Below are 20,560 nucleotides of genomic sequence, written 5' to 3' on the forward strand. Positions count from 1 at the left end.
CTTTGAAAAATCATAGCGCTGATAATACAAGTAAAAAATTTTTTTTTTTTGGCTTAGTTTAATAGTGTTAACAAATAAAAAAAAATAAAAAATACACTGAACCTCCTCTTTCACCTAGTAGACAACGCATGAAAACAATTTTCCAATTTTTATACTTCTTGTACCAGGAAATGTAATATGTATGTATATTGAAAATCTAGCCTGTCTTCAAACATTTGGACATACTGAAAACATTGTTTAATATTATTTATTTAAATACTATTATGTAACCACCGTTTAACAAATTGCCCCTGGGATGGCTAGCGTGAGGTTGATCTGATAAACGTCGGCGAAGCATTGATTTATTAAAATGTTATGTGTGTATTTAAAATATGTATGACCATAGTATAACCAATATACAGAGGTTTTAGAAAGCAAAATTTTATAAACTTTTAAAGCTGATTTTACTTGGTTCATATTAGATACTGTTCATTCCGAAAAAAAATACACAGACACGTAATTATTGATGATAATTATTTATTAATTTATATTCTTTTTTTTATACAGCATTATTATTTTTATAAAATAAATATAATGTCCCTCGGATGAATATTTAGTTATTACGTTATTTTTGGTTAAAAACGTTTTCATTGTTATGTATTTTCTAAAACCGAACAAACATATTTTACGAATAAATCTACAACACCGAACTCATATCGACTTAATAAAAGTAGAAAATGTATTAATCCATCACTTTTGCTTTCGTATTTATTTTTTTGGAAAACCGTTTCTCGCCTTGTCAATTTCAATTATGTTTTATTTATTATCATTAAGAGTATGCGCGGTCTGATTTTTCTTCAAACAAACGTATTCACGTATTTTCTCCCTGGATTATGGCAGTAGAGCTATGATTTTTTACACACTATAGATACCACCATTAGTGTGCTCCTACTGTTTTTTTTTGTTCGTTGATAAAAAATTATCTTCTACAGGGGCTAGGACCATCCAAAAAACTCTTAAAAGCGCCTAGTTTTAGCTGCCTTCTTCGGACGTACGGTAGACAAATAATATAATAACTCTTTTTAAAGCAAAACTTGCCGACATAACACATGAAAAACCTAAATATGTTTAAAAAACATGAATAATTATCATTGTAGAAAATATTGAATTCCCCTGGATTAAATCAAAGCATTTTTATCTTATTAGAAATCGAATATCATGAACCATAATAATTGTATACGTACCTATAATTTGAGTGTCTAAATCTAAAATCAATAGTTTTAATAATATTGTCAATGTATTGCAATGTAGGTATCTTTGTGCGGATACGGTACATTAAGTATCGACTTCACTAAAAACAATTTCAACCTTTAATTCTGTATAGTAACATCTTAAGTGCAAAATATTTTACAGAAACTAAAAACTATTCATTGTCTGAAAGACGTGTTTTTTGTGTTTTGCATCTTTTGATTTTATTGTATGGGTCTTAAAGACGATTTCATTCAGTCAAACTAAGCGGCAATTCACTTAAAATGATTAATGAAATGAAAATGGCGAAAAAGCTGGAACCAGCGCAGGAGGCGCTTTCTAGCAAATATGAACTCCTCGCTGCAAGTTGGCAATATCAGACTCGAGAATATTTTGATAATTCAACGCTTCACGGAGTTCGGTACATCGCTGAAAAGGGAAGACCTTTCTGTGAGAGGTGAGTATTTTTACTGTTAGTGGTAATTATAGGTTTTATCACACTTATTTTCGAAAATTAATAATGTTCTACCGCTCTGTAATTTGCTACTGCGGTAAATTAATATTATCTGTTTCCTCCGAACGCCGAATGTCAGGCAACACACAGAACGTTTCATAATTTGAGTCGAGTTGAAGAGTAAATAAATCAAGTAACACGCTTAAAAAAATTACTGATTCTTATTTTTTTAGATTCATGTGGTTTTGTTTTACATCTGTTGGTGCAGTTGCTACCTGTATTATTATAGTTAGTCTCTGGGAAAAATTTCAGACTAATCCGACTATTACAGGTACGTAGATAAAAAGTTATTTATTTATTTGTAGAGTTGTAAAAACGTAAAAGTTACAGTAATATCAAAATTCGTTTTTAGTGAAATAAAAAAACTTATAATATTTCAATGTTATTAAAAAATATCGTATATAACAGTAGCGAACGGTGATTTGATTTATAGGTAAGCTATAAAAAATATAAATTTGTGCCTGCATAATATAATGTAAGTAATATAATAACGTGGTGCAGTGGTCAGTGCATTTGCCTACCATGCAAAAGGTTTCGGGTTCGATTCCCGACATGGTTGACATGAAATATTTATTTGAAAAGGTGTTTTTACACCAGAATATTTCGTAGTCCCTGGACTGGTACCTGAAGCGTAAGACTGATCATCTTACCTTCATGTAACAAAAATGATCAATATACACTGCGATTAGTGTAACAATACAGTGCTCTATGCATCATTAAGTGCGGAAAGGGAATGAGGAATGAGGATATAATAAAGGTACTATAAGTTCCTATTTTTTCTGTGGTTCTGTGTGATACTACAACATCTCTTATCTATGAAATCAACTCAAACGATGATTATTATTAACTTTGTGATATATTATTATGCACCTATATTATCTACTACTTTAATTATCATTTATCATTCCCTTTTCGCACCTAATGGTGCACAGGGAACTGCATTGGTACACCAATCGCAGAGTATCTTTTTTGTTAAATGAAGGTTAGATAAACAGTCTAATGCTTCAGGTACCAGTTCAGAAACTATAAAGTATTCTAGTGTAAAAACCTTTTAAAATAAATATTTAATATAAACCATGTCGGGAATCGAACCCGAAACCTCTTACGTGGTAGGCAATTGCGCTGACCACTATACCACGAAGAAAATAAAATAGCGCAATGAATTCAGTAGGTATTAGGTATTCCCATTAGGATTGAAATGTCAACTGGCCGATTTGTTCTAGAAATTAATAATGTCAAAAACAGCCGCGTCGAGAGCCACGTGTCCTGCGATATGACGCATGAAATTAATGGTGGTCGTATGTCAACTGTATTATCTCAAAGAAAAATAGCACTTAAGATATAATGTTCGAAATACAGTTTTCCGAATCGAGAAACTACTCTAGAAGAAAAACACCAGGGGTGATATTCCAAACGCTCTCGCGGCCCTATGGTCCGATCTATAAAAAGCTTTTATCTCGCGTATTTTGTATTTAAATACGCGAGACAAAGGTGATTTCTACCACCGCGAGAGCAATAGCACCGCTGGACTGGGTTTAAGATATTCAAAATATAGTATACTTATTTGTATGAATAAATAAGCTGGAAAAATCGGCTAGTTTCTTGGCTCACTGCTGGCGCTGGGCGCGTTTTATTATGTTTTTTTTTTGAGAAAAATACGAACGGTGGCAATAGTTTAAAAGTAAGCTGCGCATAATCGCTTATATACACGATTCGCCCCTGGTATATAGGTTAGTTTAGTACAGGTTTACCTAAATACCCACTATTTTCCTGCATAATATTTGTTAAATTATATATATTTATCCAACTTTTAATAGGTTTAGACACCGATTTCCACAACTGGGATGTCCTATTTCCCTCCATCACTGTGTGTAGTCAACAGCCCAACAGTCTCGAATATGTCAACGAATTAATCAATAAGTAAGTCTCTCTTCATTGATTCTTTAAAATTAAGAGTATCATAAATCAAGTGTAAGTTTTTCTATTCTAGAACTTGGCCGGACGGTAGTAGCGAGGACAGGATGAAGTATGTGGAGTTTCTGCACTTCCTGTCCACCATGAGCTACTCCAGTATAAGGGAAGATGGAGCGAGATTTGCGGGGGACCCTAAACTGGCGCTGATAGGAGACGACCTTAGGGACGTCGTATTTTCAGTACGCATTCATTCTATTGGATATTTATTTTTGTCTTGTTTTTTTACAAGACTTTGACTCACCTTCATACGATATGATTCATACCTGCCATTGATAATTGTTGTGCTTACACACTCATCGATAGATAAAACTGACAAGGTACAGGTAATTTTAGATTAACTGAGTTGCACAGTTTAAACCAGAGGTTCCCAAACTTTTTTGTCTCTTAGACCCCTTGCCGCTTATTTCTGTTTTGCGTAGACCCCCTGCTTAATTTTTTTTTTTTAATTCATTAAGTAATACCCCTTTTTTGCTGGGAAGCCTGACTCCGGTAGACGATCTGGACGAACCAGCGCATTACGAGGTAATGCGTACGGTACTTTGGAGGCGTTTATTATAAATAACTTGTTGCTACTGGTAACAACTGTGCAAGATTTTACAAGTTACATTTACTGCGGCTACAAAGTGAATATACCACTTATGCGATTATATTAAATATACATAGAATTAGGAAAATAATGTATTTTATAAGAAAGTATTACGTAAGTACCTTCTAAGATGTAATCCGTGTTTGATGAATTGTTATATTTAAAGTAAATTTTTGGTGACGGCCTGCCTAAACGGCACACACTCTCGTAGACCCTTATTTACATCTCATGGACCCCCAATTATTTTTTCCCTACTATGGACCTCTTGCAGGTCATGGTAGACCCCTGGGGGTCGATATAGACTATTTAAGAAATGACTGGTTTCAAGTGCCAGACATCGTAATACGTAAAGAGCGTGGGTAACTGTGGATCACGAGTTTCTGTGAATCATTTCTTTTGGGTCACAATTCCCAGTGGATCGTTTTTTTAAATATAAATAAAAAGTTGTAAATCGTTTTCAGTTTCGTGGATTACCAAAGGCAGGTCTAAGAAAATGGGGAAGAGCATCAAATCGGAAAGGGAAGTTCATTATTGCAATCGGTACCCCCAAATAAATTCAGTATAGAAAAAGTCATTCTTAATGTTCAGTCTATTAGAATTAAGAACTTACATAATCTCATCATCATTTCCTTCCGCACTGAATAGTGCATAGAGCACTGCATTGGTACACCAATCGCAGCGTATCTTGATCATTTTTGTTTCATGAAGGTAACATGATCAGTAATACGCTTCAGGTACCTGTCCAGGAACTATGAAATATTCTTGTGTGAAAACACCATTTTAAATATTTTTTTCAAATCAACCATGTCGGGAATCAAATCCGAGACCTCTTGCATGGTAAGCAAAAGCAAACGCACTGACCGTCACGAGGCTGATAATACAGACATTCCAAGTAACAAATAGTTTATTGTTTAAATTAAAGCTTTTATTTTAAATTAATAGAATAATTTAGTGTATTCTAGACTGATCCAGGGTAATTTTAAGATTGATCCACTGTGGCCCACATCTGGTTCAAACAGGATCGATTACTTTTAACTAGTAAAATAAAAAAAAACTAATTTAATAAACTATAAAATGGCGAACCGAAAACATTACTTTGAACTTTAGAGCTACGGAGCTTTTTTAAAAAAAGTGATCCATTTTAACCCATGCTCCCCCTACTTACGTGATTAAAAAAATAATGTTTTTTGCCGCTAGTCAAAATATTTCAAAACTCTAGGTGTGGTATGTTGATAAATTAATATGTAAATACAAAACATAACTACGGCATCTAAAATAAGTTTTGATTCGTTTCAACTGTGAAATCACGATCAATATCCATTACATTGTGCTCAGTATACCTATTATTTATTCGCCATCTTTATTTACTTGCTATAAATAGTATACAAGACTCTCTGTTTGGACGTTATATGGACAAAGTTCATTTGATAAAACAATGTTATTTCTTTGTAGCGTATGTACTATTTTTTTTATTGTCGTTTTGTAGGTTGTAATGCGTTGTGAAGATTTCATGTTCGATTGCGTTTTCAAAACTGAAAGCGAGGATTGCTGCGAAATATTTCTCCCCATGTTCACTGAAATCGGTTTTTGCTACGCCTTCAACTCTCGTCACATTGAAAAAACTTGGCCGTGGTATGTGTATGATGATAATCTTCACACCTATTTACGAAAATTCAAACTAACTAATAATGATTATTTTTAGGTTACAGCGGAAATTAGATCCCTATTTGGAACAATACATTCACGAAACTGATGCGAAGTGGTCTTTGGTATTCGATTCGAGTCAGAAAAACATAACGAACGTAAGTTGAAATTGTTCAAATATTTATGTTAACTTCTTTATCTATCCGACAAATAATCTTTATTGATATACAGGTGTACATTCATTCCACGGATGATATGCCGGGGATGGACACCTACCCGCAACACGTGTGGGACAGAAGGGTAGAGAAAATATCCTTCTCTGTAAAGCAAACCTACACCACACCAGACGCTCGGCAACTTTCAATAAAGTAAGAAATGTATATACATATAACATAATCGACAAATTAACTATTAAATATTGCCGAAACCCTACTGGAAGCACATTAGATAAACGAATTTTCTATCATTTTTACCAAATATTCCATACGAAACCTTAAAAATTCAATTTTAAAATAAAGTACTGTATTTTCAAATGATTGTGCTTTGCTTTGGCAAAATCCCTTATTTTTTAGGTACTAAATGATATCCAGGGTTATTATAGAACAAAATATTGCTTTCAGGCAGCCATCCCCGGAATTATATGACCTATAAATTTAAACGGACACTAAGATTAATTTGGAGTAATACTGGGCTGTTTTAAAAAAAGTGAACTTGTTAAGGATTTAATGTAGTTTGTGTCGGCTTCGTGGTGTAATGGACAGCGCATTTGCCTACAATGCAAGAAGTCTTGGGTTCGATTCCCGACACGGTTGATATGAAATATTCATTTATAAGGTTGTTTTCACACTAGAATATTTCATAGTCCCTGGACTGGTACCTGAAGCGTAAGACTGATCCACTTACCTTCATGTAACAAAAATTGATTAAAAAATACGCTGTGATTGGTGCACCAATCCAGCTCCTTATGCACCATTAGGTGCGGAAAGGGAATGATGATGATGATGTTGTTACACGCTTTTATTTTTGTTCAAATTTGTATACGATATAAGATTTTTGTGTAGTCTAGAGACTTCGTCTTAAAATAAACCTGAATTTTGCCAAGTTCACATTATTCAACCCTTTTTTGCCCCCCTTTTGTAACATTAGTAAATTAGATCTTTGTTATGGTACCCTTTGTTGTTATAAGTACCCTGTTAAATCATTCGTGGATTAAAAACTTGACGCAACAACAGAAATAGTTTCTTTCATTCTATTTGAATGGGCATTTCTTGATTACTATTACTATTTGTAGGTAATTGATCTTTGTCCAAGTTTTAATAAAAATAAACTAATTTCCTTTGCATGTTTTTACATATTTCAGGCAAAGACGTTGTGTTTTTGCAGACGAAAAAAAGTTATTTACAGACCATATTTATACATACACCGCGTGCACCAGACAATGTCGGATGCAGTTAGCGCGACAGTATTGTGGCTGTGTACCACATTTCTATCCCAAGATTGGTGAGAATCTTTTTATATTTTTTTTATCACGTAGCCATTGTTGAAGATCAAAATCTTCAAAATCAAAAGAATTTCGAACCATAAATTAGCAAAATTAGACATCGCCGAAAAATTATAAATACTTCTTTTCGTTGATTTAGGTACTTCCTGCATAAGTATATTGTAATTAAGTTCTTTCCAAGTCCGTTCCTGCCCGCTCCACACTTATTTATTACAGGAAATGTAGATGTTTAAACGTAAGCAGAATGGTATAGGTATGTTACACAGTGTGTAAAGTGAAATGTCTCAAAAATGTTTTCCTTCTCAGTTGCAACAAATTTACATCTATATTACTCTCTAGGGAGGAAATCAAGCCTGTCTACAAATTTTTGGACATGCTCAAAATACTGTTAATAACATGTTATAATATTATTAACTGAGATACAGTTTAATTGGCTTTGTAACAACTGTACAATGTACTATTTATTTATATTTCAAACTGTAAGGATACTTCTAATACTTCTAATACTCTTGAATATGAATAAAAAAGAACACACATTTATGTTTAGATAAGTTCCGATACTGCAACCTTAGGGAACTCCGATGCCTTGCGGAGTATGCAGAGAAGATTATGAACATTGACCTGTGCGACTGTGAACTTGGCTGCGCTAACACGGTGTACGAAGTAGAGAAACTAACGGAGCAAGAGTAAGAATTTACCTTATTTTGCTATCGGATTTATTTCTTTCCCAGCATCGATAGACTGGTAGGTAGTAAATTTAGTTGTTTGAAAAAAAATGCCAATTAGTTAACACGCCAAGTGTTTCAAATAAAATTGCAAAATATTTAACGTTCAAGTCAATTCAACACCTTAAAAATTGAGGGTCGTTTTCACAAAGCTGAGTTACAAAAAAAAACAAAATGTTGTTTGTTGATTATCGATTGGGGAAATAAAATGATTGCAAATCGATATATGTGCAAAATTTGACAGACTTTTTCACAATTGTAATCAAAATTTACTGGAATTAAATATTAGTAAATGTCATTCATTTTGTATTTAGCGCAAATAAACGACAATCAGCTTTCCTTACTCTTTCAATAATACCCCGATCTCTATAACAGATAGTCAAATTCGCAACTTAGGTGTTATTATTGATACGAAGCTCATGTTTAATATTCATATCTAATCAGTCCTGAAAAAAACATATAAAATGGTCGGACTTATTATGCGAGTATCGAAACCATTCAAACATACAGAGACATATGAAAAACTCTACAAAACATTTGTTCGTCCCCAGCTAGGATACTGTACTCCTATTTAATCACCTTACTATAATGTAAGTATTAACAGACTAGAAAAGGTCTAACAAAAAAAAATTAAGCAGGTCGACTACCAGTTAAACATTAACTTCTCTAACCATGCTGAAAGTATGCAGTACCATGAAATAAACTTTCTTAAAAATCGAAGAATACTGTTAGACTAGTTATTTTTATTCAAATTAATAAATAATAAAATTGATTCTCATAACCTACTTGAAAGACTTCCATTCCGTTTGCCATCTAGACCGACAAGACAAAATCTTCTGTTTTAAATATTTTAAACAATCTACAATACCTAGAATATGCGACCAATTTAACAATATCAACAATCGAGGCTGATATTTTTTGTGACAATGTATGTAAATTTAGGTAAAAAAATATAGTAATTTTGAGAGAAGCAGATATTTAACTTTATTATCATATACATATTTTTTCATTTCGTTTCTTTTACATTTATTTTATGGAACATAATTTAAATTATTGTATTAAGTGTAAACAATTTTTTCGGTGTGTGCATGAGTGTCTTACACTCGTATACAAAGAAATTGGCAATATTTGTGTACATACTGTTTGTTTACCTAATAAAATAAATAAATGAATTGTAGCGAGTCGACCGGATTGGATTATCATTTAATTGTGTAATAATATGAAAATATTTCAGAAATAACATAAATATGCATAGGCATATGTAGGAATATAAAATATAGAAAAAAAAACAGTTAATTATGATTTCATGCAAAAGTAAACTTATATGTTATATCCTGACACGAATCAACTTTTCCATACATCCCTATCACAAAATATAAATACATAATATGATATATCGTTTTTGTTAAAATTCGGAAAGTTTGGATTTTTTTAGGGAATAATTTTACTTCTTTTATACTGTTGATTTCCAGGATATGACTTAGGATGTAGAATTTCTATAAAACTGTGTTTTTGTATTTGTAAAAATCTTATTAGTTATTTTTTTTATCATAAAAATTTTCTACCGAAAATTTTATTTCTCGTCTATATTTCACTTTGTTAAAACTATCCTCAATGATGGGATGTACCGTCTTATCAGCAAAACATCCACTTCGTCAACAGGAAAACAATTTCGACCTGAATACCATAGAATCTTGAATTTAATAAAAACGTCGGGAAAATTTACAACACGTGTAAAATTAGAATCTCAACAGAAGAGTAAAGAAAATTTTTCAGAAATGATAGTAGAAGGTTTAAATTATCATTCTCACAATTTTTACTAAGTTTTTACAGTTTAACATCTGTTTGAAAATGAATAATACAGTTCTATATGTCAAATGATCTAGAACCCTCGACGAGTATTTTTGACACAATGGCTATTATCAGATAAACATCCTAAAAGGTCCGGTCGTATTTGATAGGTGGTTTTTATTATTGTTATTTATGAAGTTAAGTACTATTAGAACCATTGTTTATTTCAGTGCAAACTCCGCCCTAGATAACTACCTTCCACTGGAGACGGTGTTTGTATCGTGGCCGATGGTGAGATACAAAAGAGAGGTGCTATTTGGATGGGTCGATCTTCTTGGTAATTACAAATATTTTTTACTTTGATTATTCTTAATACTGAAACAATAATAACATGAAAATTTAACGCCAAAAGGAAAGGTTAAAAAGTAAAGCAGATCACCCAGATTGGGCTAATTTTTATTTTGCCGGCCAACAAGTACAAACGCATTATTTAAATAGAACTCAGCATTACAAACATTTTTTATTACCATACCAAAGTATAATTATATATTTAGGTTTGAATATTTGGCCGCAAAGTATCACATATCATGTAAAGCAGTTTTGTTTTGGCAAAAGTGTTATATAAAATGGTGTAATAGTAGTTAATTGCGATTTAGTCTCACGTGCATTATAAAAAGGCTCAGAGGGGAAATAAAAATAACAAATTTATAAAATATTTAAATGTTATCTTTATATATATAATTCCTCTGTACGTGTGATGTCACCGAACTCCTCCTAAACGGCTTAATCGATTAACTTGCGGTTTTCAGAGAAATATAGATCTTTGCGCTGTGCGGGTTCGTAGATATTAAAACCTTCAAACCGATATGTAAAAAATAAGTAAGAAGTATAAATGTTTTATTCATCGATATACCAGGAACGCATTAAAAAAAAATGGAATGATGTTGTTTTTTTGTGTATAAAAAAGTTTGTTTTCGAATTTTTACAAACAACATTTGCTTTTCGTGGGTCTCAATCAGATTATTTCCTTAAATTTCTTATAATTTCCACCCATTTATTTATTTTTACTGGATTTTTGGGAAAACTTAAATAATATTAAATTCAATACATTTTTAAACATCGTATTCCAGCATAAGTACACCCCTCTGTTGGTGAGAAGACCGGAGTTAGGCGTTTGCAAAAAAGCCATATTTGAAAAAATATTTATTTTATGTTTTGGAAATCAACCATAAACAAGTACCTAGGTACCTACTTATCAATGAAAAGTATTTTTCCAAGGTAATAAATAACTTGCCAATATGTTCTACTCCATTTAAAGCACTAATATTTTCCTCTCAAATAGAAGAACATATAAGTATTGATAAATCATTTGCTCGATTGAATCACCAAGGTAATAACCAAACATTCTTGGCGAATATAGAAGAAAAATGGCCTGGTTCCACGTTTATATTTACTGATGGATCTAAAACAGCCCAAGGTTGTGGTGCGGCATTTTATATTCCAACTTTTCAATTAAGTAGACTTTTCATACTGCCTTCCGATTCCTCAGTTTTTACTGCCGAGTGCATTGCACTAAAAGAGGCTTTAATGGAAGTTATACACCTTGAGATTCCTATGTCAATAATATTTACTGATTCCCTAAGTCTGATCAAAAAGTTGAAATCTGGAATTTATGGTAGTAATGACGGACTAATTTGTGAAATGAAATATCTTATATTTTTTGCGTTCGAGAGAAATTTCAAGGTGACCTTATGTTGGATTCCTTCGCATATCGGAATTTCTGGAAATGAAAGAGTTGATCACCTAGCAAAGGAAGCATGCCTTCATGGAAGCATCCCGCACTCCTTTAGTCGTCCTACTGATGATTGTGTACCAACTATAATTAATAAAATCAGATCTGAGTGGACAATTTTCCGGCAGAATTCCTCGACTGGGTTGTTTTATAAGAGTATTCAATGCTCCATCCCCATTACACCATGGTTTGAAATCGAAAAGCAATCAAAATTGAACATCTCTTTAATATCAAGAATGAGAATAGGACATTGTCTCGTTGCCTCGCATTTATCGAGAATAGGTGTCTTTACTTCGGCAATGTGTCTTTGTGAAAATGACGATGAGACATTTGTTTTTTGACTGTCCCCTCTACGAAAGAAGCGAATTCCTTCAAAATATATGTGAAGAATATAATACGTTCCCTCTTAACGTAAAATTTTTACTAGCCCAGAATGATTTGGATACTTATTTACTTCTGACTAAATTCTTAAGGACAAATAATAAAAATATTTGAATTTGTTAAATATTATTTGCATAATTTAATTAATAAGTCTAATTGAATGTCCCTCTTTACTTTTGGCCCAAAATTTCATTTTATGTTTACGTTTACTTTATACAGTAATAATATTTTATTGTCACATAACTCTTTCATACTGATTTTAACTACCTCACATTATATTATATTTTTTCGTGGGTATGGGTTTTTTTTTGTCGTTCACTGAAGCGTATATTCTTTAAATTTCTTATTCTTGTTTCTAAGAGCCAAAATCACTCGCAAACGAGTGGAGGCGTATAAAAAAAAAAAAAAAAAAAGGTAATAAATAGCAGGCAAGCCAACGTTCGGACAGGACAACGTCTGTCGGGTCCGCTGGTCCTTTATAATTCTCCTGATCTAACAAATATAATATTTACTAACCCTTCAGCAGGAATGTTTATGGTAGGCAATTGCCTTGCATACCCTACGCACTACTAGTGGTTTAACTTAAGCTGGCAAGTTCAGAAAACTCACACTAACGCATTCAAATTCTATAAGATGTTGATTTAAAAACATGTTGTTTTAAATTTTAACCAAATGTGCTATCTTTTTTAAATTCGGTGTCGGATAAGAGGGTTGTGTACATGAAAAAATTTTAATGTTTTAAGAAAACGTAATATTAATTTACTAAAATACTTTATTTCATAATTTTATATTTTTCAAATATTTTTTTTAAATGTTGCTTTTTACTAATTATAGTCTTTCCAAGAACAAGGGGCATTTTAAATTTGATAAAATGTATTTCTTTATGGTCAATTACTCTAGAACTAGAATGCAAGGTTGTGTAGGTTGTTTTAAGTATATAAATAACAAGATTGATTGTTTACCAATAAGTGTGTATACATATTTTTTCCGATATTATTTGTACTGTGCATTTTAATTACACTCTATAAATTATCATTATGATGAACACAAAATATTAAATAAAAAACATTCTTGTTTAAAAATAAATACTCGTAAATATATGACATTTTCTTAAGTAATTGTTATTTTTTCGATCTAATCTAAAAGAGATTTTTTATAACATCAAGATTTTTAAAATCAGTATTCCGTACATTAAAAATGTTTTAGTGTAAGTTTTGCGAAAGTGCCATCACTACATAATCGACCTATTCATGATTTGATTTAATGAAATACCTACATATTTATAAACTGGTATTTTTAATCCATAACTTAATACTCGTACATATTATTATATTTTTACTATTAAGAATCGCAGCGAAATTCGGACGAACGCAGAAGCATCCTGTGTATATTATATTACCATATCATAAGCAACTAATAAAGTAATAGTTGTCCATGTCACACTCATAAGCACGTCTAAGCGCGAGAGAGACAGATTATTTTCATAATGCGTATGCCGTGCGATGTCATACCATGGGCTTATTCACGGATACTACACAATGCGTATGTGTAAGTATAGCGCACGCGCCAGCTTATAAAAATCCACCTTACCATTCATGATAGCATGTGTCGCATGCGTCGGTAAGAACTTGCTGTGATGCCTGCTACCTTTTTTCATTCGGACTTAGAGAGAAATATAATAATAATTAGGTTCTATTCCACATATAGAATAAATGTTTTGAGTTTGAATATTATCTCACAGACTTGACTTAGAACTTTAGTCAGATAATAAAAAGGGTTTATTTTGTTATAATCTATTATAATATAAAATTAAATTTAGATGGCCGGCACTTTCAAAATTAGCCCAAAAATGTGTTGAGGCTGGGTGATCTCCTTTGGGTGTAAAATATTTGCAGTGTCGTTTGGCGGGATAGCCGGTCTGTTCCTCGGCTTCTCCCTGCTCTCCGGGGTGGAGATACTGTACTACTTCACTCTGCGCGCGTGCTGCATGTTCTATTCCGACCGCGATGTGCTGGAGAGCGCGCGCGCGCGGCGCCTCGGGCGCGCGCGCCCGCCCTTTGACCTGGCGCTGCGCCCGCGCCGCGCGCGCGAGCCCCCCACCTCGATGCGCGGCGCGCGCGCCGTGCTTGCCGAGGCCATGGGGAAGAGCGACTCCGCCCCCGTCACGCTGGTCAAGGAAGCGCCCCCGCCGCTCTACTCTCAAATCTATCTACCCTGAAACTACAATACCCACTCTGAACACAACAAAATAAACATTCTTTAAACACAAACAAGAATGCACAAAAAATAATATTACGTATAATACATATAATAATATAAAACTTATGTTTGAAGCACTGACTTTGTTGTTATTGATTATTTTTATTTATTTTTTATTATATATACGGCCTAAACCAATTTTAACAGTTACATAAAGAGACAAAAATAGCATAAAACTATGTAGCAAAGACAAACAAGAGCAACAAAATAATGGTATTCCAATATATTCATAAACACAATAAACATATAAGACTTCGAGCTAAACCATGCCAATCCGTCTTCATCCCACACTGTTTTAGTGGCGAAGAGATCTTTGAAAAGCCGGAAAATCTATCTCAAAGAATTCCTAGTTATGCGACGAATTGACTAATCTACACATTCTGGACATTGGGGCATAAAAACAAAAGTTGCTCTGAGAAGATTTAATAAATAGCAGATGTTGGCTTCTGGTGACACGGTTGAGAACATGAAAATAAATTGATTGCAACAGAGATGGAACATCACTTATAGCATAAAGTATTTTGAAAATGCATAAAAGGTCCATCTCAGTTCAACGTTTATCCAATAAAGACGGATGAAGAAATTTGTCTATTCCAAAATAGGAATTATAATTATATTCATTATAATTAAAATAAATAAAAAAACTTTGTTTTTAACCACTTATTTTATATTTTATTACCGAACGGTTTCGAAGCTACGCAAGTTTACTTATCAAGGTACAATTAAGTAATGAATGTTATCACTTTTTTTAATTCTAGTATGAAAAAGGATAATATTAATTACTAATATAATATAATAATTGACAAAAACAAGAGCCTGACTCTTTTTTGACAAATTCAACCTAAAGTGTTATTTGTTTTTTTATTTATGTATTATTTTCATACAACACAAGGGTTGACTAATAAAAAAATAACCCATTGAAATGCTATTTTGAATCGACTCGGCAATAACTATTCGGACGTGGCTAATATTTTAAATAGTTTCATCAGTAATCAACTCTATTGAATTATTTTTAATATGGTGAACTATAATTTACATTTGTTAAGTTATTTATATGTATTGGTGTAAACATCAGTTGTGTCAGTTTTTTTATTCAAATTTAAAAATGAGCACTAAAAGTACAACAAAATGGCAAACGTTATACGTCATTTTTGTCCTTTAAGACAGTGTATTCGCTTTTACGTTGAATGTATTATTTTATGTGAATAGAATGTCGAGTAGACGAAAGTGAGCATTTTCGACACCTATTTCTGCACGCGTTCAATCGAGGGAACAAATAAAGGAGAAAACAATTAAAGGAAACTGGTGATAGCCAACAATTTCATTTACCAGTTGTTTTATTTCGCAATCTCATTTACGAAAACAATTTAAATGGAACTAGTTCGTTGTCCAAAATATGGATAAGGAAGACTGGAAAAGACTTTAGTTGAGTCAAACAAATGGACTTTTCTCGGTATTATTATGAATTTAGATGGTTTTATCAGTATTCCGACGATGTATAAAAAATATTAATAAATTAATAAATTATTCAACCGGCTATGGAGAACAATTTTGAAGAAAGAATGTGGAAGTTTAGAATATTTTTTACATTGGTACCTCAGTGGATTCCCAATTGGCGAATAGTGTCGATTGTAGGGCTCTCTAATATACGAGTATATGACCTGTGTATTTAAACCAACGAATTCCAAAGTAGTGAGTGGTTTGTAAAATACACATCTGCTGTGGTTGAAAATCCGTATTTTTTAAATCCTGTTAGTAAAAGAGCAAAAGCTCTGAAACATTATTTGATGTAGGCGAGATTCGTTCATAATATTATATATGACATAGTTTTCCCCCTAAACCTGTATTTTTGTGCCACTAAAAAAAAACATTTTCTGTATAATTAAGTTATATTTTAGATCAATGGAAAATGAGGATGTGTATACAGGGTGTTCTTTAAACCCTATCACATCCGAAACCACGAGGATCAGTATAAAGCAAGAAGACATATTAGCATATTAAAAAAAATATTAAGAACAAATATTATTTTTTTAAATAAAATATTTAAAAAAACAAATGGTTGCTTACTTCTGCCGGGGAAAAGTGAGGGGAGTACGGCGCAGTATCAGACTCACCCCTTCCCCCTCCTCGTTTCACACCTGCAGAAGTAAACAACCATTTGCTTTTTTTAAATATTTTATTTTTTAAAATTTTGTTCGTTCTAAAAAAATATTTTAATGTGCCAATATGTCTTATTTCTCATACTGATCATCGTGGTTTCGGATGTGACAGGGTTTAATGAACACCCTGTATGTATGATACATAAGAATGTACACAAGAAAGGTCTGCCTAATTTTCGTTATTTATTTACATTTTCAAGGATATCAAAACCATTACAGAGAGCTGAACTTATAATTAGTAAGATAAAGTTATATTGATTATTGGATGCCATCCATCAACTTTTCTTCTACAGGGGAGACCTATAGGAAAAATTACCCTGGTATAACGTAGGTCGAAACTTCGGAAAAAGTCATAGGTTCACCCTTAAATCAGGACAACCTAACTTTCAAGAAGTCGTAAAAAACTATGCTCTGGCACGTAATTCGGAATTTCTGAATAAAGAAGTTCAGTGCTACAGAAAATCGGATATCGAAGTATATTGAAGAGTGGACGAGGTGTGAATAATACCTCGTCCTAGGAGGAGGAAAATTTAGATTGACTGTATTGTTAGGGAAGAAAGGTTGCGCAACTCCACTAACCTGCTGATGATGAGGCGTGACGAGGGTTGGAACCCTGGTGAAGCTGGCGGTAGGAAGACGCTGGCACAGCTCGCTTGAGGAAAGATTGGTTGAGCACATCACTCGTTAATGTGAGATTTTGTACTGATTTTTAATGTTGTTACCGGCACTCACACGTAGTTTTATTGTTACATGGAGTGCGCTAGGAAATGGGAAAGACGGGTAGGTAGGTATAGATTTGGTCCGAACAAAGTATTTCATTGTACAGCGAAGTTTCTCGAAAACGTACGAAAAAAAGAATTAAATACTATTTTTTTATTTAAGTGAATATGGAATTGTATTTTGATAAAGAGTGTAAATAAATAAATCAAAATCAACTATTGGAACTACGTCACAATTTCTTAATAATCAACCAATGATCGTGCGTAGTGATTTCCGGTTTCTGAGAAGCCAACTTTCCAATCAGCAGAACTCACCCACTAGAACTTGCGACGTCACAGGCGGAGTAATTTCAAAATTACAAAATTTAAATAAATCTTAGGGCTTATAAGATGAAACATAAAAGTACATCTTTTTTAAAACAGCTTATTTTGACTAATACCTACATATTTTTTTAAACCACAGAATTTTGTCATCGAGGCACGCTCGGTCTTCTGTGAAGGCCTTCACGAAGAACTACGCGGAATACATCCAGGGTATGGTCTTTGAATTAGAAATCAACTTTCGAAACAAAATACGAAACTTTCAGAAAACAGTTTTTTGGACTGGCTTATTATCTTATCTTGACGATGAGTACAGCTTTTACAAGAGTTACTAAAAAGTTTTTTTGTTCACGGTATATTTGCTACCCATATGTTGGTTAGTACTTGTTACCCTTAAAATAATGTTATAAAATTTTTGTTTATTTTTATTTATAAGTTGGGTGTGAACAAAATGGTATAAAAAGCTACTTGTAAATTATAAAAATATCATCAACAACATAGTGTATATTATGAAGGTAAAATGAAAACAGATAATTGTAATGTTAAAAAACTTTATTATATCTAATATCTTAAAATAATTTCAAAATAAGGTAGTAAATATTAAAATAAGAATATTATACTTTTCCTAACATTTCGATTGAAAGGAATACGCACTAAGGTAGATACAAAGATAAATATTTGAATACTATTTATAATAATATTATACAAATGGGAGAATCCAGTAAAATTAAAAATATCAAAATAAGGCACATGAAATACATTATTTAATTACGATTATTTTATTTTTCTACGAGTCCTAATTGAGGTCCCTGCGATACCCCTGACTGTAGCCATTTTTTCACTTTCGCGTGAACACTCCTCTTTTCCGCGGCACCATACACGGGTTCCTTCTTGGACGAGGCCTTATTGCCTCTTATGGTTCTTGTAGCCGCTCCAACTCTCGCTGAAGTGTTAGACGACGTCAAAATCAATCTTCTCTCTCTGGCTTTTTGTCAGTGGTCTGTGGCATTGGGGTTGGTATAACTAAAGCCTCTGAACTGAGCCTGGTCCATGCTGCGAAGAATATTGTTCTCTACTGGAGTGAGGCGCGCTCGCTCTCCTGTGAAGGCCTTGTCGAAGTACTGCGTGTCCAAGGGATGTCTCTGCATGAGAAATAAAACCATGTAAATAAATTAACGGGTCCTCACTGGGAAGTGATTTTTAATTTATTTTTTTTAATGTTTTTTTTGTTACACACATAAGAATATGTTAATATGTGCCCTTACTACAAGATTCAAAGTAGATAAAAAAATAATTGAAAAAAGCAGGATATAAAATGAGAGTGTTTTACGAAGCATATATATGTACAGAATAAAGAATGAATAATCTATAGTGTGACAGTAGCAGACTTCATTTTTGAAATACATATTAAGAGACATATTTAAATATATATATTTTTTGAGATAAAAAATATTTTTGACGATCATAGAATTTAGGTTCAATTGCACAAAAAGTTAACATTAAATAACTTTTACTTTGTCGTCAAAATGAGTTGCTTAATGTTACTTTTGTGCTTGGTATGCAACGGATCTTTAGATATATAAACATTAAATAAGGTTGATTTTCGTTTAATTTTGGATTTAAGTAATCGGGTAATATTATCGCTTTGCTCCACCAAAAAAACAAGTTTCTACGAAAGGTAAAAAAAAAGGAATAAAAAAATACAAAGAAGGTAAATATGTTGAAAGTAGTGTTTATTTTTTGGCTAATTAAAAATATTTCCGTCTTCGTCATTGATATCTTACCACTTGTGGTCTAAATGGAGGTTGCAATTGTCTACGTTCTAATTTATCCCAGTGAATTTGCCTGAAGAAGTTTTGATCGCAGATGTCTCCGTGGATACATTCACTTCCTCCGAGTCGTGTGCTAGCTTGCTTATCCAACAACTGGAAAAAAACATGAGTAGTTAGATGTATTTTTATTTTAAAAATAATTGTGGGGTATGTAAGGATTTTTCTAAAGTATAATCGATTTCAATTTTCTCTGAAGTTGGGTCTTATGAGACTTTGACCTGCTTTCATTTAAATTGTTCAAACACAGTTTGTTAGAAAGCTGAGATATCTTTTTGAAAAGGTAACATGGAAATCTAGGCATTTACAGGAGGCTTTCGATCTATCTCGATAAAATTATTTATTTGCGCAGATTTAGATTTAGATTTTAGTTTATATTAATCACCATGTTTAATATTTGAAGAGCCTCTTGGGAGAGGAATCGGGGGTAACTGGGAAGTTCGTTACAGATGGACCAAAATAGTTCGTCCTCGTCGCATCCACTGAACGGGCTCTGACCAATGAGCATCTCGTACAGAAGAACTCCAAACGACCACCAATCAACTGTTTGATTATATTTTTGCCCCTTAATTATCTGTAACATATTAAAATATTAAAAACACCTTAATAATAAAGGTTTATTGACAATCGTCAATCAAAACAAAATGGTGTTTTAAACTGTTTAGAATTTGGCACAAAAGATTATGTAATTAATATTAAATTCAAGCATTTACAAATAACTCATTAACAAGTCACATAGATAACGACAAAAGAAAATGTAATATTTACAGGCTGAAAACATACAATAAACAGTTACTTCGCTAGACAATAAAATACGTGAATGTACAAAGCTTTTGATATCGGGCCAACTTCGGGATAAAACAAGAAACAAGAAGAGTCGAGTTAAATACATTAGCAACAACTGAATTCTGAACACAGAGTATTTTGTATTCCATCGTGAGTTCATAGAATTATAAATACACTATATATTTCTTCGTAAAAAAATAAACTACACATATGCCCTTGATATCATTGCTAATATTTCTTACCATAATAATATATTATTATGTATGCCAAATTGTATTTGCTGTTGGGAATGAAATAAATTCAACATTTTCAGCTGACTTCTTTTTTTTTATACCGAAAATGATGCACAGTT

At 32.6% G+C, this 20,560-nt stretch overlaps 2 protein-coding genes across 3 annotated transcripts in view; one reads left to right on the top strand and one right to left on the bottom strand.

Annotated features, from left to right (window-relative positions):
- The first annotated feature begins 1,529 nt into the window (after nt 1-1,529).
- ppk23 (amiloride-sensitive sodium channel pickpocket 23) lies at nt 1,530-14,589 on the top strand. The gene is made up of 11 exons (XM_088241493.1): nt 1,530-1,684; nt 1,915-2,012; nt 3,559-3,661; nt 3,732-3,894; nt 5,788-5,933; nt 6,004-6,103; nt 6,177-6,313; nt 7,306-7,445; nt 7,994-8,132; nt 10,193-10,299; nt 14,031-14,589. The coding sequence occupies exons 1-11, from the start codon at nt 1,530-1,532 to the stop codon at nt 14,351-14,353; spliced, it is 1,611 nt and encodes a 536-aa protein (XP_088097619.1). The 3' UTR covers nt 14,354-14,589.
- A 3,538-nt stretch (nt 14,590-18,127) lies between these two features.
- The window catches only part of LOC148271355 (uncharacterized), a 31,912-nt gene continuing 29,479 nt past the window's right edge, over nt 18,128-20,560 (bottom strand). For both annotated transcript variants that reach the window (XM_088241491.1, XM_088241490.1), the window contains 3 exons: nt 19,808-19,996; nt 19,378-19,518; nt 18,128-18,735 (listed from right to left, as the gene is read on the bottom strand). In XM_088241491.1, coding sequence (XP_088097617.1) covers nt 18,586-18,735; nt 19,378-19,518; nt 19,808-19,996 — 480 coding nt within the window. In that variant the 3' untranslated portion in view covers nt 18,128-18,585. The remainder of the gene's footprint in view (nt 18,736-19,377; nt 19,519-19,807; nt 19,997-20,560) is intronic.

The sequence above is a fragment of the Micrasema longulum genome, unplaced genomic scaffold (assembly GCF_059751315.1).
Source record: "Micrasema longulum isolate JH-2025_06_02 unplaced genomic scaffold, ASM5975131v1 h1tg002915l, whole genome shotgun sequence".
Taxonomy (NCBI): domain Eukaryota; kingdom Metazoa; phylum Arthropoda; class Insecta; order Trichoptera; family Brachycentridae; genus Micrasema; species Micrasema longulum.

What these genes read in the sequence shown, in the direction of transcription:
- ppk23 (XM_088241493.1), top strand. Translation starts at nt 1,530, where the DNA reads ATGGCGAAAAAGCTGGAACCAGCGCAGGAGGCGCTTTCTAGCAAATAT. An exon ending in GTCAACGAATTAATCAATAA is followed by an intron (nt 3,662 to 3,731) that starts GTAAGTCTCTCT and finishes TTTCTATTCTAG; the next exon opens with AACTTGGCCGGACGGTAGTA. An exon ending in GTCAGAAAAACATAACGAAC is followed by an intron (nt 6,104 to 6,176) that starts GTAAGTTGAAAT and finishes ATTGATATACAG; the next exon opens with GTGTACATTCATTCCACGGA.